The 18,251-nt window shown below is 48.4% G+C and overlaps 1 protein-coding gene across 1 annotated transcript in view; it reads left to right on the top strand.

Moving 5' to 3' along the window:
- The window catches only part of SCFD2 (sec1 family domain containing 2), a 156,937-nt gene that overhangs the window by 11,897 nt on the left and 126,789 nt on the right, over nt 1-18,251 (top strand). The window contains exon 3 of the mRNA XM_038769117.1: nt 12,754-12,881. Within this exon, the coding sequence (XP_038625045.1) occupies nt 12,754-12,881 (128 nt within the window). The remainder of the gene's footprint in view (nt 1-12,753; nt 12,882-18,251) is intronic.

Raw genomic sequence — 18,251 nt, 5'->3', positions numbered from 1 at the left:
AGTAGGGTTTTAAAAGGGAGGAGAGTAATTGTCTGCCAGTAGAATTGATCGACAACTCTTTGTCCTCCAGGGAGACAGCAGGGACTGACTGTTATTGTTAAATTGTACTCTTACTGTTATAGTCTCCCAAGCTCTTAGTACAGTGCTCCGCACAGAGTAAGTGCTCAATATATATGATTAACTTTGTATTCTGAGGCTGAAATTCAGACCGTAGCCCCCAGGAGCTCTCCTTGTAGCCCATTTTCCCACCAACATGGAAGCAGCACGGCATAGTGGATGGAGCACGGGCCTGGGCGTCAGAAGGTCGTGGGTTCCGGGTCTGCCACTTGTCTGCCGTGTGACCTTGCTCATGTCACTTCACTTCTCTGGACCTCAGTGCACTCATCTGTAAAATGGGGATCAAGACTGTGAGCCCCACGTGGGACAGGGACTGTGTACAACTCAATTTGCTTGCATCCGCCCCTGCACTTAGTACAGTGAGAGAAGCAGCGTGGCTCATTGGAAAGAGCCTGGGCTTTAGGGTCAGAAGTCATGGGTTCAAATTCCGGCTCCACCAATTGTCAGCTGTGTGACTTTGGACAAGTCACTTATCTTCTCTGGACCTCAGTTACCTCATCTGCCAAATGGGTGTGAAGACTGTGAGCCCCCCCGTGGGACAACCTGATCACCTTGTAGCCGCCCCAGTGTTTAGAACAGTGCTTGGCACATAGTAAGCGCTTAATAAATGTCATTATTACAGTGCTTGGCACATTGTAATGTGCCCCCCGTCTTGCCTCCTTCCCTTCCCCACAGCGCCTGTATATATGTATATATGATTGTACATATTTATTACTCTATTTATTTTACTTGTACATATCTATTCTATTTATTTTATTTTGTTAGTATGTTTGGTTTTGTTCTCTGTCCCCCCCTTCTAGACTGTGAGCCCACTGTTGGGTAGGGACCGTCTGTGTTGCCAACTTGGACTTCCCAAGTGCTTAGTCCAGTGCTCTGCACACAGTAAGCGCTCAATAAATACGATTGATTGATTGATTGATTGATTGTAAGCACTTAATAAATACGACTATTATTCTATGCCAAGAGAAAACTCCGTGCATGCCCTAAGGCCAGGATGGATTAAGGGCCTGCTGGGAGCCACTTTCTCTTCCCGGTGTCAGACAAGGGACCGAAGAGGTTGTGGAATTTTCCCAATTTATAAAACCTTGTCTTCACCCCAGAGGTGGCTATATTTATTCATTCATTCATTCATTCAGTCGTACTTATTGAGCGCTTACTGTGTGCAGAACACTGTGCTAAGCGCTTGGGAAGTCCAAGTTGGCAACATATAGAGACGGTCCCTACCCAGCAGCGGGCTCATAGGCTAGAAGATTATAGACTTCACCCCAGGAAGTAGCCACAATTCCTCCCAAAGAGCCCTCAGTGACGGCTTGAGATAAGGAGGCCATTCGCTCCTTAGCTTCCCGGGAAATGTAGTTGTCTCTTTTTCTGTCCTACAGTCCCCATTGCAGTTTTCTCCCAGATTTCCGAGGGGTCGGTTTGACGGCAGCGCATCCCGGCCAAATCCATCGGTTGTGGGGAGGGGTGTCCGGGAGACGTGTGGATCTGGATGGAGTCTTGGACCTGGGAATTCAATTCCCATTTAGCCTGTGAGCCCAGACAAGGAGAGGGACCGTGTCCAACCTGATTATTTTGTGTCTCACCCATTCTTTGGTACAGTGCTTGGCACACAGTGCGTGCTTAACCAACGCCGTTACTGTCATTTGCCATCATCGGTGTTATCCCTGCTCTCCCCGCCTCCTACGTTGGGAGCCCCATGTGGGATTGGGACTGTGTCCTATATGATTACCCCGGAACTGAGCCCAGGGCCTGGCACCGAGCGAGCTCTTCGTTAAAATAATTATAATGTCGGTGGCTGCACTTAGCAGATTCGCTTGACTCGTTTCACCTCCCGTTGCCCTGGAAATTTACAGGTCTGAGCGAACGTTCGTGTCACAGAAAATGGGGAAAATAAACAGATAGGGAGGTGAGAGGGCAGAGTTCAGCAGGAAGGAGAGACAAATGGCTTTATCGAACCGTGGAATTTTATTTCTTTGTTTAAACTAGCGTAATTTACAGCATTCCTCTGTTTATTAGCATTTCACCTCACTACGTTGACTGTTGCGGCTTTACCCCTGCTTTGCCGGGGAAGCTCAGATTTCGGACGTGTTCCTCCCGGGTTTTCCGGCCTCGATCTTCTCCCCTCCCGTATTGGAGCCTTGCATGGTGCCTTGTGGATCGGTTTCCCGGAGCATCGCTCGGCCCACGTCTCTCCTCTAAACTCCTCCATGGTTCCCCGTCTCTTTCCGCATCACCCAAAAGCTCCTCACATGTGGCTTCGCGGCTCTCCACCTCCTTCTGGCCCCACCTCACCCTCTCTTTGTCCTCCCAAACTAACCTTACTCCCCCAACTCCGTCCCCTCCCTCCCGCTAGAACTAGAAAAGCAGCGTGGCCCAGTGGAAAGAGCCCGGGCTTTGGAGTCAGAGGTCATGGGTTCAAATCCCAGCCCCACCATCAGCTGTGTGACTTTGGGCAAGCCACTTAACTTCTCTGTGCCTCAGTTCCCTCATCTGGAAAATGGGGATGAAGACCGTGAGCCCCCCGTGGGACAACCTGATCACCTTGTAACCTCCCCAGTGCTTAGAGCAGTGCTTTGCACATAGTAAGTGCTTAATAAATGCCATTAGTAGTATTATTATTATTATTAACTCCCTCCCCACATCAGATGAGCAGCATAGAGCGGTGCTTTGCACATAGTAAGTGCTTAATAAATGCCATTATTATTATTATTATTATTATTATTATTAACTCCCTCCCCACATCAGATGAGCAGCATAGCCTCGTGGATAGAACATGGGGCTGGGAGTCAGAAAGACCTGGGTTCTAATCCCGGCTCCGCTTGGTCACTTTGGTCATTTCGCCGCTGGAGAAGCAGCGTGGCTCAGTGGAAAGAGCCCGGGCTTTGGAGTCGGAGGCCGTGGGTTCGAATCCCGGCCCCGCCACATGCCGGCTGTGTGACCTTTGGGCAAGTCACTTCACTTCTCTGAGCCTCAGTTCCCTTATCTGTAAAATGGGGATTAAGACTGAGCCCCGCGTGGGACAACCTGATCACCTTGTATCCCTCCCCCCAACACTTAGAACAGTGCTTTGCACATGGTAAGCGCTTAACAAATGCCATCATTATTTATTTTTTTATTCTCTGTGCCTCAGTTCCTTCATCTGTAAAATGGGGATTAAGACTGTGAGCCCTTTATGGGATAGGGTCTGTGTCCAGCCCAATTATCTTATTTATACCACAGCACTTAGAAGAGTGCATGGCATATAGTAAGCACTTAACAAATACCGTCATTATTATTATTATCCAGAGTCCTCCTAAAAAAACCTCTTCTCCACCAAGTTTTCTCCAGTTAATTTCCCAGCTTCCCAAGGCTCATCATCCACTCAGGCAACTCTGGCATATAATAATAATAATAATAATAATGATATCTGTTAAGCGCTTACTATGTGCAAAGCACTGTTCTAAGCGCTGGGGGGATACAAGGTGATCACGTTGTCCCATGTGGGGCTCACAATCTTAATCCCCATTTTACAGATGAGGTCACTGAGGCCCAGAGAAGTGCAGTGGCGTGCCCAAAGTCACACCGCTGACAGGCGGTGGAGCTGGGTTTCGAACCTATGACCTCTGACTCTAAAGCCCGGGCTCCTTCCACTGAGCCACGCTGCTTCTCCGTGAACTTCTTTATAGCTTTCTTGGCTCTCGTGTATATATATGTTCATTAACCGTGTGTATTTTAACAGTGTTGTACATATTTTTAAATTTGTCTCCCCTGTCAAGAGTGTAAGCTCCTTGTGAGCAGGGAGCATGTCACTTCGCTATTTGACTCTTGTATCCATCCCAGCGCTCAGCGCAGTGCCTGGCACATAGTAAGCACTTAACAAATACCACAATTATTTTTATTATTCTTCACTATTCTGTACTTTCCAAGTGCAGACACTAGTAATAATAATAATAATGGCATTTATTAAGCGCTTACTCTGTGCAAAGCACTGCTCTAAGCGCCGAGGAGCTTACAAGGTGATCAGGTTGTCCCACGGGGGGCTCACAGTCTTCATCCCCATTTTCCAGATGAGGGAACTGAGGCTCGGAGAAGTGAAGTGACTTGCCCAAGGTCACGCAGCAGACGTGTGGCGCAGCCGGGATTCGAACCCATGGCCTCTGACTCCAAAGCCCGGGCTCTTTCCACTGAGCCACGCTGCTTCTCTAGTACAGTGTCGTGCATTGTGTGACCCTCAGTAAGTGCTACTACTATTACTGTTTTAAGCTATCTCTTAACCAATTTTGAAGAAAAACCGCAGATTAAATAGATGTGGCTCTTAAATGTTTGTGCCACCCAGAATCTGTTTCTCCTCCATCCCCAATTTTCTTTTTATGGTATTTCTTAAGCGCCCACTATGTGTCAAGCTCCGTTAGACGTGCTGGCTTCGTAGTAGTAGTAATAATAATAATAGTAGTAATTGTGGCGTTTAAGCGTGGCTCAGTGGAAAGAGCCCGGGCTTTGGAGTCGGAGGTCATGGGTTCGAGTCCCGGCTCCTCCACATGTCTGCTGTGTGACCTTGGGCAAGTCACTTAACTTCTCGGAGCCTCAGTTACCTTATCTGTCAAATGGGGATTAAAACTGGGAGCCCCATGTGGGACAACCTGATCACCTTGTATCCCCCCCCAGTGCTTAGAACAGTGCTTTGCACATAGTAAGCGCTCAACAAATGCCATCATCATTATTATTATTGTTATTATTATTATTATTATTATTATTATTATTATGCGCTTTACTACATGCCAGGCACTATACTAAGTGCTGGGGTAGATACAAGCTAACTGGGTTGAACACGTCCCTGTCCCAAATAAGGCACACAGTCTTAATCCCCATTTTATAGGTGAGATAACTGCGGCATAGAGAATCAATCAATCAATCAATCGTATTTATTGAGCGCTTACTGTGTGCAGAGCACTGTATTAAGCGCTTGTTAAGTACAAGTTGGCAACATAGAGAGCCAGTCCCTACCCAACAGTGGGCTCACAGTCTAGAAGGGGGAGACAGAGGACAAAACCAAGCATATTAACAAAATAAAATAAATACAATAGATATGTACAATTAAATAAATAAATAAATAAATAAATAAATAGAGTAATAAATATGTACAAACATATATACGTATATACAGGTGCTGTGGGGAAGGGAAGGCGGTAAGATGGGGGAGATGGAGAGGGGGACGAGGGGGAGAGGAAGGAGGGAAGTTAAGTGACTTGTCCAAGGTCACATAGCAGTCAAGTTACGGAGCCAGGATTAGAACCCAGGTCCTTCAGACTCCCCTTGCTCCACCTTCTAGGCCAGACTGCTTCTCACAGACACAGTCCTTGTCCCATAGTCATTCATCCTTTCAGTCGTATTTATTGAGCGCTTACTGTGTGCAGAGCACTGTACTAAGCGCTTGGGAAGTACAAATTGGCAACGTATAGAGACGGTCCCTCCCCAACAGCGGGCTCACAGTCTAGAAGGGGGAAGACAGACAAAAAAAAGCCCAAAGCAAGTAGATAGGTGTCAATACCATCAGAATAAATAGAATTATAGCTATATGTACAACATTAATATGTCCAAATAAAATAAATAGAGTAATAAATATGTACAAATGAGCTCTCTCTCGGCCTTTGGGCCAGGTTCCCACCTTTGGAAGGGAGCAGGAAGACTTGAGGATCCCCTTTAGTGCAATCCTCATCGTCAGTAAGCGATTCCGGAGGTAGGGGCAGGGAGAGATCCGGATTTTATTGCGGAAACCAACCGCACTTTGAGGGCCCATTGGCATGGTCCAGTCTCCTCAATCAATCAATCAATCAATCAATCGTATTTATTGAGCGCTTACTGTGTGCAGAGCACTGTACTAAGTGCTTGGGAAGTCCAAGCTGGCAGCAAAAGCACCCCCAGACCTAAGCAGCACCACCCACATCCAACCATGGGGGCTCCCAGTCTAGGTAGGAGAGAGAACAGGTGTTGAATACCCATTTTGGAGCTAAGGAAACTGAGGCACAAAGAAGTTAAGCGACTCACCTAAGGTCACATAGCAATCAATCGTATTTATTGAGCGCTTACTGTGTGCAGAGCACTGTACTAAGCGTTTGGGAAGTCCAAGTTGGCAACATATAGAGACGGTGGGCTCAAAGTCCAGCAGGCACGTGGCAGGGCCGGGATTAGAACCCATTTCCATTTCATTGGAAGTAACCCTCTCTGCTGTCCTTAAATGAGTTTCAGTTTGATTTATCTGACCTCCCTGCCTCCAGACGGTACCTCACTCTGCTGTCCGGATTATTTTCCTAAAACATCGTCCCGCACACGTCTGTCCGCACCTCGTAAATCCCCAAAGGTTGCCCGTTCCCGACAGGCAGCTCTCCCTCCTCCTTCTTGCTCCCTCCTACTGCATCCCAGTGCCGCTTGGAGCAGCAGCGTGGCTCAGTGGAAAGAGCCCGGGCTTTGGAGTCAGAGGTCATGGGTTCAAATGCCGGCGCCGCCACTTGTCAGCTGGGTGACTTTGGGCAAGTCATTCATTCCTTCATTCATTCAGTCGTATTTGTTGAGCGCTTACTGTGTGCCGAGCGCTTGGGAAGTCCAAGTTGGCAACATATAGAGACGGTCCCTACCCAACAGTGGGCTCACAGTCTAGAAGGGAGTATACATACAGTATATGTATATGTTAAGCAGCGTGGCTCAGTGGAAAGAGCCCGGGCTTTGGAGTCGGAGGTCATGGGTTTAAATCCCAGCTCCGCCAATTGTCAGCTGTGTGACTTTGGGGAAGTCACTTCACTTCTCTGTTCCTCAGTTCCCTCATCTGTAAAATGAGGATGAAGACTGTGAGCCCCACATGGGACAACCTGATTACCTTGTAACCTCCCCAGCACTTAGAACAGTGCTTTGCACATAGTAAGCGCTTAATAAATGCCATCATTATTATTATTATTATTATTATTAAGTGATCACATATATATATATGTATATCCCAAGAGGTCCTGGCGACCTCTCCATCCTCTGTCCTCACTGGTGGGCCCTGGCACATTTTGATGCTGTAGTGGATGGGGCATCCACTTGGGAGTTAGAAGGTCATTGGTTCTAATCCCAGCTCTACCATTTATCCACTGTGTGTCCTTGGGCAAGTCACTTTACTTCTCTGGGCCTAAATTACCTCGCCTGTAAAATGGAGATTGAGACGGTGAGTCCAACATGGGACGAATCCCGGCTCTGCCACTTGTCAGCTGGGCGACTTTGGGCAAGTCCTTCATTCCTTCATTCAATCATATTTATTGAGCGCTTACTGTGTGCAGAGCACTGGACTAAGATTCATGGGTTCATGGATTTGAACCCATGACCTCCGACTCCAAAGCCCGGGCTCCTTCCACCGAGCCACGCTGCTTAACGTATAAATATACCGTATGTATACTTCCTTCTAGACTGCGAGCCCACTGTTGGGTAGGGACCGTCTCTATATGTTGCCAACTTGTACTTCCCAAGCGCTTTGCACACAGTAAGCGCTCAATAAATCGATTGATGATGATGATGATGACAGGGATTCTGTCCAACCCAATTTGCCTGTATCCATCCCAGCGCTTAGTACAGCGTCTGGCACATAGTAAGTACTTAAATACCACAATTATTATAATTATTATTATAGGTATTCTGTCCCGGGGGGCCGCGCCTCCCCCAGGCCCCGACACAGTTATTATCATTATTATTATAGGTATTCTGTCCCGGGGGGCCGCGCCTCCCCCAGGCCCCGACACTCTGAGTGATGTGGCCGACTCGTCTATCAGAGTAGGCGGGCTCTGGGGTCGTTGAAGAAGTCGATGCGGAAAATGGCAGCATCATGAGGATGTTGGGGGGAAGAGTAAACTGGGAAGTTGGGATCCCACCAGCCCTTGGGAAGACCGAAGGGATCAGCCCCGCCGCTAGCCCTTGATCCCGAGCCCGCTGGCGAATAAATCAAGCCAGCCCCCTTCGGTCTGAGCCGGAGCCAAGATACACGAGAGGGGCCATGGTTAGAACAGACTCCTCCGTCGGGGGAAAACCGGGAAAAATCTCCAGTAATTCAACACGTTGGGCTCTGGAGTGCCAGATGTGAGCGCTTGTGCGTGCCTGCGTTGGTGTGCGAGGGGGTCTGGCTCTTACGTAATCCAGCTGCATTGTGTATATGTGTGTATACCTGTATATATGTTTGTACATATTTATTACTCTATTTATTTTATTTGTACATATCTATTCTATTTATTTTATTTTGTTAGTATGTTTGGTTTGTTCTCTGTCTCCCCCTTTTAGACTGTGAGCCCACTGTTGGGTAGGGACTGTCTCTATATGTTGCCAATTTGTACTTCCCAAGCACTTAGTCCAGTGCTCTGCACACAGTAAGCGCTAAATAAATACGATTGATGATGATGATGCGTGTGTGTGCTGAGGGGTGTTTGTGTACGTGTGCCATTCTGCTCATCTGTCCGCGTTGCCTGGCTGAACCAAAGCGGGGCCTTGCGTGAAGTTAATGATGAATTTCTACTTCAGTCTTCATCATTAAAAAATAGAAACGAATCACAGTCTGAGTGCTTTTTCAATTGCGTTCATTTTTCTGTGGTTGCAGTCTCAGTGGATAAGAGCCCAGGCTTTGGAGTCAGAGGTCATGGGTTCAAATCCCAGCTCTGCCAATTGTCAGCTGGGTGACTTCGGGCAAGTCACTTCACTTCTCTGGGCCTCAGTGCCCTCATCTGTAAAATGGGGATTAAGACTGTGAGCCCCCCGTGGGGCATCCTGATCACCTTGTATCCCCCCAGCGCTTAGAACAGTGCTTTGCACATAGTAAGCGCTTAACAAATACTATTATTATTATTATTATTAATTGACTTCTTTGAGTTTTTGTAAATGTATTCCTCCATACAAAGCTTTTGGTCTATACCAGATAACCAGTACACTCTCGTATGTGCTGAAGCAACACGCGTTACATTGTTAAAACAAATGCTGGGGTTCCATTTGTCCCGTTGTTTGAATTTTGCCCCAAACTACATTCAGCTAGGCTCCTTACTGTAAAGACTAAAGTCCTTTTTTTAAAACAAAAATGGGATTTGTGTTTACTGTGTGCGAAAGAGCCTAGCGGGGGGCGAAAGCTGGTTAGGCGGCCACGGCTGACTCAAGGAACACGTCGAGGAACACGTTTTGGAGCGGGATGGAGCCCAGGTTATCTGTCAGGCAGAGATGGTCTGTTTGTCAGCTCCGCCATCGCCGAGCCTGGCTTCCCGGTGTTTATCCTGGAACTGAACGGGATCTCATTCGGGGCTTTATTTGGTTTCCTTCACACATGGCAGTGATTTCTGGCCCGTTAAAGACATTCCACTCAATTTATGGCCTCTATCCAATCACACCTCTAGCCCTCCCCGGCCGGAGACAATCCTTTCGGAGGACGGTTAAAAAAAAAACTAGCTCTGTAACACCAGTTGTCATGATTCCCATTCGTAAAGTCACCATGCTGCTGAGGAAAGGGTATTCTGTGAGGTGGAAATAAAGATCTTTGAATTTTCAGGTGCCCGTGTTAGTTAGTCAGAGGATGCCCCATAATAATAATAATAATAATAATAATAATAATGATGGCATTTGTTAAGTGCTTACTATGTGCAAAGCACTGTTCTAAGCGCTGGGGAGGTAACAAGGTGATCAGGTTGTCCCACGGGGGGCTCACAGTCTTAATTCCCATTTTACAGATTGAGGCACAGAGAAGTGAAGTGAGTTGTCCAAAGTCACCCAGCTGACAATTGGCGGAGTCGGGATTTGAACCCATGACTTCTGACTCGAAAGCCCGGGCTCTTACCACTGAGCCACGCCCCATCCATTCATTCAATCGTATTTATTGAGCACTTACTGTGTGCAGAGCACTGTACTAAGCGCTTGGGAAGTCCAAGATGGCAACATAGAGAGATGGTCCCTACCCAACAGCGGGCTCACAGTCTAGAAGGGGGAGACAGAGAACAAAACAAAGCATACTAACAAAATAAAATAAATAGAATAAATATGTACAAGTAAAATAAATAAATAAATAAATAAAGTAATAGAGTAATCCAGTCCCCTTTGGGGGTGGAACTGCCCTGGAGTCTTCTCTTTGCTTTTGGTTTTTTATTTTGTCGTGTTTTTGATGAGTGTATTTGAGAGTTCTGGAAATAGAGTAATAGAGTAATCCAGTCCCCTTTGGGTGTGGAACTGCCCTTGAGCCTTCTCTTTGCTTTGGATTTTTTATTTTGTTTTCATTCATTCAATCGTATTTATTGAGCGCTTACTGTGTGCAGAGCACTGTGCTAAGCGCTTGGGAAGACCAAGTTGGCAACGTATAGAGACGGTCCCTACCCAACTGCGGGCTCACAGTCTAGAAGGGGGAGATGGAGAACAAAAAAAAAACATATTAACAAAGTAAAATAAATAGAATAAATATGTGCGAGTAAAATAAATACATAAATAGAGTAATAGAGTAATCCAGGCCCCTTTGTGGTTGGAACTGCCCTGGAGCCTTCTCTTTGCTTTTGGTTTTTGATTTTGTCTTGTTTTTGACGAGTGTATTTGAGAGCTCTAGAAATGGAGTAATAGAGTAATCCAGTCCCCTTTGGGGGTGGAACTGCCCTGGAGCCTTCTCTTTGCTTTTGGTTTTTGATTTTGTTTTGTTTTTGACGAGTGTATTTGAGAGTTCTAGAAATGGAGTAATAGAGTAATCCAGTCCCCTTTGGGGGTAGAACTGCCCTGGAGCCTTCTCTTTGCTTTTGGTTTTTTATTTTGTTTTCATTCATTCAATCGTATTTATTGAGCGCTTACTGTGTGCAGAGCACTGTAGTGAGCGCTTGGGAATTCCAAGTTGGCAACATATAGAGACGGTCCCTACCCAACTGCGGGCTCACAGTCTAGAACGGGGAGACAGAGAACAAAACATATTAACAAAATAAAATAAATAGAATAAATATGTACAAGAAAAATAAATAAATAAATAGAGTAATAGAGTAATCCAGTCCCCTTTGGGGGTGGAACTGCCCTGGAGCCTTCTTTTTGCTTTTGGTTTTTTATTTTGTTTTGTTCTTGACGAGTGTATTTGAGAGTTTTAGAAATAGAGTAATAGAGTAATCCAGTCCCCTTTGGGTGTGGAACTGCCCTGGAGCCTTCTCTTTGCTTTTGGTTTTTTATTTTGTCGTGTTTTTGATGAGTGTATTTGAGAGTTCTGGAAATAGAGTAATAGAGTAATCCAGTCCCCTTTGGGGTGGAACTGCCCTGAGGCTTTCTCTTTGCTTTTGGTTTTTGATTTTGTTTTGTTTTTGACGAGTGTATTTGAGAGCTCTAGAAATGGAGTAATAGAGTAATCCAGTTCCCTTTGGGGGTGGAACTGCCCTGGAGCCTTCCCTTTGCTTTTGGTTTTTGATTTTGTTTTATTTTTGACGAGTGTATTTGAGAGTTCTAGGAGTACGCTGTGCGCGAGGCTACTTCAACCTCGAGCAATCACTCAGCAGTCGGGAAGAAATATCGGTGCCTGTAAGGAAAAAAAAAGGGCGCAGTGCATGTTTACAGTTGGTCTTAAATGCCTCACATAGTTTCTTATTTGTACTTCATATATTTTTCTATTTCTGCTTTTCATTTGTCAACCTCTGCAGCGTAACTTTAAAAAAAAAAATCCCTTTCCCTCCCAAAGTCCTTTGGACGGCAAATGTGTTTGGGCTGGACATGAAATCCATCAGCCAATTAATCAGCGGTAGAGCAATAGTGTGGCCTAGCGGGAACAGCACGGGCCTGGGGTCAGAGGATTTAAGTTCTAATCCCGGCCCTGCCAGTTGCTCGCTGCGTGATCTTGGGCAAGTCACTTCACGGCTCCGTGCCTCAGTTTCCTCTTTTGTAAAATGGGGGTGAAGCCTTGTGAGCCCCATTCGTTCATTCATTCATTCAATCGTATTTATTGAGCGCTTACTGAGCGCTTGGGAAGTCCAAGTTGGCAACATATAGAGACGGTCCCTACCCAACAGTGGGCTCACAGTCTAGAAGGGGGAGACAGAGAACAAAGGAAAACATATTAACAAACTAAAATAAATAGAATGAATATGTACAAATAAAATAAATAAATAAATAGAGTAATAAATACATACAAACATATGTATATATATACAGGTACTGTGGGGAGGGGAAGGAGGGAAGGCGGGGGGATGGACGGGGGAGGAGGGGGAGAGGAAGGAGGGGGCTCAGTGTGGGAAGGCCTCCTGGAGGAGGTGAGCACTCAGTAGGACTTTGAAGGAAGAGAGCTAGTTTGGCGGATGGGCGGAGGGAGGGCATTCCGGGCCCGGGGGATGACGGGGGCCGGGGGTCGATGGTGGGACAGGCGAGAATGAGGCCCGGTGAGGAGATTAGTGGCAGAGGAGCGGAGGGTGCCGGCTGGGCTGGAGAAGGCCAGAAGGGAGGTGAGGTAGGAGGGGGTGAGGTGATGGATGGACAGCCTAGAAGCTGAGGGTGAGGAGTTTCTGCCTGATGCGGAGGTTGATTGGTAGCCACTGGAGATTGTTTGGTAGCCCAAACACCGGGAGGCAGAGCCGGGGTTGGGTTGGGGAGTGGGGCTGAGGTTGCTAAAGCAGGGCCCCGGTGACCCCGTCTGCGTATGCATGTGCGTGTTTGTCCTTGCAGCGACGCGGAGGCGAAGGCCCTGTGGGAATCCTTGCTGACGCTCAAACAGAAGGAGGCCGTGATGGAGGTCCGGAGACATCTTGTGGAGGCCGCCAGCAGAGAGAACCTCCCCATTAAGATGAGCATGGGTAAGTAGCCGCCCCCCATCCCTCATCCTCTTCCCCGTCCTCCCCCGCAGCCTCCCGCCCCGCCACCCATCTCGCTCCAGGCCTCCTCATTTGATGGGCTCCATCTGGCTCCCGCTTTGGAAGGTTGCATATTATTTTCCCCCCTGCTGTGGGATGGACAGTCAATCAATCAATCAATCAATCGTATTATTGAGCGCTTATTGTGTGCAGAGCACTGGACTAAGTGCTTGGGAAGTCCACGTTGGCAACATCTAGAGATGGTCCCTACCCAACGGCAGGCTCACAGTCTAGAAGGGGGAGACAGAGAACAAAACAAAACATATTAACAAAATAAAATAAATAGAATAGATATGTACAAGTAAAATAAATAGAGTAATAAATACGTACAAACATATATACAAGACGGCCCAGATTTGCAGGTCTTGCACCGTTAACTCTGAAAAGGCCCAAGGCCGTCGTAAAACGCCGACGTGGCAGTCTTCGTCCAGGGTCATCCTTCTTGGGCATTTAGGCGTCTCCCCCATGTCCCCCCAAGAGTGCGGTGCCGGGCACCGAGTAAGGCCACGGGGTGGGCCAGACGGTGTCCACGAGAGCAGGTAACAAAAATAAGGTGCTCTCATTCATTCATTCATTCATTCATTCAGTTGTATTTATTGAGCGCTTACTGTGTGCAGAGCACTGGACTAAGCGCTTGGGAAGTCCAAGTTGGCAACATATAGTGACGGTCCCTACCCAGCAGCGGGCTCACAGTCTAGAAGTGGGAGACAGACAACAAAACAAAACATATTAACAAAGTAAAATAAATAGAATAAATATGTACAAATAAAGTAAATAAATAGAGTAATAAATATATACAAACATATATACAGGTGCTGTGGGGAGGGGAAGGAGGTAAGGCGGGGGGATGGGGAGAGGAAGGAGGGGGCTGAGTGTGGGAAGGCCTCCTGGAGGAGGTGAGCTCTCAGCAGGGCCTTGAAGGGAGGAAGAGAGCTAGCTTGGCGGATGTGCGGAGGGAGATGTGCGGCACCAACCAGTATTGGGGAAACTGAGTAATGGAAGACCGTCATGAGTGGCGGGGAGCCAGGTTCAGGGGCCGGGGGACTCTTGGCCGCGCTTCGTTGCTGAGCTAGGCGGGAGGTCGGGTTTGAGGGGTAAGTTTCCCGGTTGATATTCCTGCTGGATCTCGTTCTTTGAGCATTCGGAAAGTCTGACCACGCTGTGTTATCCTGCTGTAAGGATGACAAGCAAGCGAGTCACGGTGTTTACTAAGCGCTTACTGCGTATCGAGGATTGGGGAAGAGTCATTCATTCATTCAGTCAGTATTTATTGAGCGCTTACTGTGTGCAGAGCACTGGACTAAGCACTTGGGAAGGACAAGTTGGCAACATAGAGAGACGCTCCCTACCCAACAGCGGGCTCACAGTCTAGAAGGGGGAGACAGACAACAAAACAAAACATAGTAACAAAATAAAATAAATAGAATAGATATGTACAAGTAAAATAAATAGAGTAATAAATATGTCCAAACATATATACATATATACAGGTGCTGTGGGGAAGGGAAGGAGGTAAGGCAGGGGGGATGGAGAGGGGGAAGAGGAGGAGAAGAAGGAGTTAATTAGATCAGACTCAGTCCCTGTCCCCCTTGGGGGTCAGCGGTCTAAGGGATAGGGAGAGGCAGGACTCGTTACCCCTGTTCCACCAAAGGGGAACCCGCCCAGAGTAGAGAAATGACTTGGCCAAGGTCACCCAGCAGGCCAGTGGAAGAGTTGGGACAAGAATCAATCAATCAATCGTATTTATTGAGCGCTTACTGTGTGCAGAGCACTGTACTAAGCGCTTGGGAAGTACAAGTCGGCAACACCTAGAGACAGTCCCTACCCAACAGCGGGCTCACAGTCTAGAAGGGGGAGACAGAGAACAAAACCAAACATACTAACAAAATTAAGTAAATAGAATAGATATGTACAAGTAAGATAAATAAATAGAGTAATAAATATGTAGAAACATATATACATATATACAGGTGCTGTGGGGAAGGGAAGGAGGTAAGATGGGGGGGATGGAGAGGGGGACGAGGGGGAGAGGAAGGAAGGGGCTCAGTCTGGGAAGGCCTCCTGGAGGAGGTGAGCTCTCAGTAGGGCCTTGAAGGGAGGAAGAGACAAGAAGCCATGTCTCCTGACTACCCCCGTCCGGGTCTCTCCGCTTTACCACGCTGCCTTCTGGAGGTGCCAGCCAGTCTACCGTGGGTACTTCCCAAGCGCTTAGTCCAGTGCTCTGCACACAGTAAGCACTCAATAAATACGATTGAATGAATGAATGAATGAATATGACTTCTTGGCACGTGATTAATAATAATAATAATAATGATGGCATTTATTAAGCGCTTACCATGTGCAAAGCACCGTTCTAAGCGCAGGGGGGATACAAGGTGATCAGGTTGTCCCACGGGGGGCTCACAGTCAACCCCCATTTTCCAGATGAGGTAACTGAGGCCCAGAGAATAATAATAATAATAATGATTTCATTTATTAAGCGCTTACTATGTGCAAAGCACTGTTCTAAGTGCTGGGGAGGTTACAAGGTGATCAGGCTGTCCCACGGGGGGCTCACAGTCTTATTCCCCATTTTCCAGATGAGGGAACTGAGGCCCAGAGAAGTGAAGTGACTCGCCCAAAGTCACCCAGCTGACAAGTGGCGGGGCCAGGATTTGAACCCACGACCCCTGACTCCAAAGCCCGGGCTCTTTCCACTGAGCCACACTGGTTCTATGCCACCCCGTGGGTCCTGGCCACTGCCCCTCCCGCCGCAGCGGCCCACCGTCTCACGTCCCGAGCCGCGGGGTGGGTCTGTTTCCCCCTTCCAGACTGTGAGCCCGCTGTTGGGTAGGGACTGTCTCTATATGATGCCAACTTGGACTTGCCAAGCGCTTAGTACAGTGCTCTGCACACAGTAAACGCTCAATAAATACGACTGATTGATTGATCCTGGGTCCCACCGTGCTGGTGAGCCGAGGCCCGGGGGAAGTGAGACTCGTGAGCCAGCAATCCCGGGCTGTGACGGGAAACAGGCGCCCGGGTGATACCGGACTATCAATCAATCAACCAATCATATTTATTGAGCGCTTACTATACTAAGCGCTTGGGAAGTACAAGTTGGCAACATATAGAGACAGTCCCTACCCAACAGTGGGCTCACAGTCTAAAAGACTATCTTTCCCGAAATCGCATCTGGCACTCGGGCACCGCCCGTCCCGGCGAGCCTTCCTGGGAGCGGGCGAGGAGCTGACAGGATCCGTGTCCTGGTCGAGCCTCCGCGGCTTAGGGTGAAAGCGCCGGGTTTATCGCCGACTCTCCGCCCCAGACGGAGAACGCAAACATTCCCATCTGACATCACGACGAGGCGGCCTCGTTAATACGTCTGGTTGTGATTACGTGGAGGAGATCCAGCCGTGCCGAGAAATTAGGGAAAACAGGAGGGCGTTGATGGTTTGAGAGCAGGACGGCGAGTAATAAAAATTGATTTACGCGCTGTGATATGGTACCGTGGCAACGTCGCAGACGTTCTGAGTAAATCGACCGGGGCACGCCTCAGCCTCCCGCAGGCCTGGTCTGCCGGTCCTGCCACGCTCCGGCCTCTGGCCCGGTCAGTTGGCTACCCTCCGGCCCCCAGCCTGGTCCGTCGGCCCACCTCCCGCCGGCCCTTCCCACTCCATTCCCTAGCCCAATCTTCCAGGCCCTGGCCCAGATTGCGGGTGCCCCCCCCCCCCACGCTCCAGCCCTTGGCCCGATCTGCTGGTCACACCACACTCCGACCCCCAGACCATTCATTCAGTCGTATTTACTGAGCACTCACTGTGTGCAAAGCACTGTACTAAGCACTTGGGAGAGTATGATATAACATCAGACCCATTCCTCGCCCACGATGACCTCACGCTCTATAGCCCAGGCTGCCAATCCCATCAATCTCTGGCCCTGCCACGCTCCAGCCCCCATTCCAGTCTGCCAGTCCTGCCACACTCATTCATTCATTCATTCATTCATTCAGTCATATTGATTGAGCGCTTACTGTGTGCAGAGCACTGGACTAAGCGCTTGGGAAGTAGCGTGGCTCAGTGGAAAGAGCCCGGGCTTTGGAGTCAGGGGTCGTGGGTTCAAATCCCCTTTTAGACTGTGAGCCCACTGTTGGGTAGGGACCGTCTCTATATGTTGCCAGTTTGTACTTCCCAAGCGCTTAGTCCAGTGCTCTGCACACAGTAAGCGCTCAATAAATACGATTGATGATGATGATGATGAAATCCCGGCCCCGCCAACTGTCAGCTGGGTGACTTTGGGCAAGTCACTTCACTTCTCTGGGCCTCAGTTCCCTCATCTGTAAAATGGGGATTAAGACGGTGAGCCCCCGTGGGACAACCTGATCACCTTGTAACCTCCCCAGTGCTTAGAGCGGTGCTTTGCACATAGTAAGCGCTTAATAAATGCCATTAGTAGTATTATTAGTATTATTAACTCCCTCCCCACATCAGATGAGCAGCATAGCCTAGTGGATAGAACACGGGGCTGGGAGTCAGAAAGACCTGGGTTCTAATCCCGGCCTTTCACTGCTGGAGAAGCAGCGTGGCTCAGTGGAAAGAGCCCGGGCTTTGGAGTCGGAGGTCGTGGGTTCTGCACCCAGTAAGCGCTCAATAAATACGATTGAATGAATGAATGAATGAATACTAAGCACTTGGAAAGTACAAGCGGGAAGCTTAGGATATTACGCTCGTTAGCTTTCGATGGAATTCGGGAAGAAACAAAGCTGCCTGATTGGCATCTTTAATTATCCTCGGTGGGTGGGTATCCTTCAAGTTTTTTCATCTTCCTGGTGGAAAGAGCATGAAGATGGGAATCAGGACACCTGGTTTCCGGGTCAGCCGCGTGACCCCAGGCAAGATATTTAACCTCATGGACCTCACTTTCCGCTGTCTTAGACTGTGAGCCTCTTGTGGGACGGGGAGAATGTCCAGTCCGATGATCTCAGTGCTTAGCAGAGTGTCTGACACGAGCGGCTTAACCCGTCCGGCGCTGTCTTAGACTGTGAACCTCTTGTGGGACGGGGAGAATGCCCAGTCCGATGATCTCAGTGCTTAGCAGAGTGTCTGACACAAGCGGCTTAACCCATCCGGCGCCGTCTTAGACTGTGAACCTCTTGTGGGACTGGGAGAATGTCCAGTCCGATGATCTCAGTGCTTAGCAGAGCATCTGACACAAGCGGCTTAACCCGTCCGGCGCCGTCTTAGACTGTGAACCTCTTGTGGGACTGGGAGAATGTCCAGTCCGATGATCTCAGTGCTTAGCAGAGTGTCTGACACAAGCGGCTTAACCCGTCCG

This window comes from Tachyglossus aculeatus, chromosome X5 (genome assembly GCF_015852505.1).
Source record: "Tachyglossus aculeatus isolate mTacAcu1 chromosome X5, mTacAcu1.pri, whole genome shotgun sequence".
NCBI classification, from domain to species: domain Eukaryota; kingdom Metazoa; phylum Chordata; class Mammalia; order Monotremata; family Tachyglossidae; genus Tachyglossus; species Tachyglossus aculeatus.
This window is presented reverse-complemented; position numbering and strand designations above follow the sequence as displayed.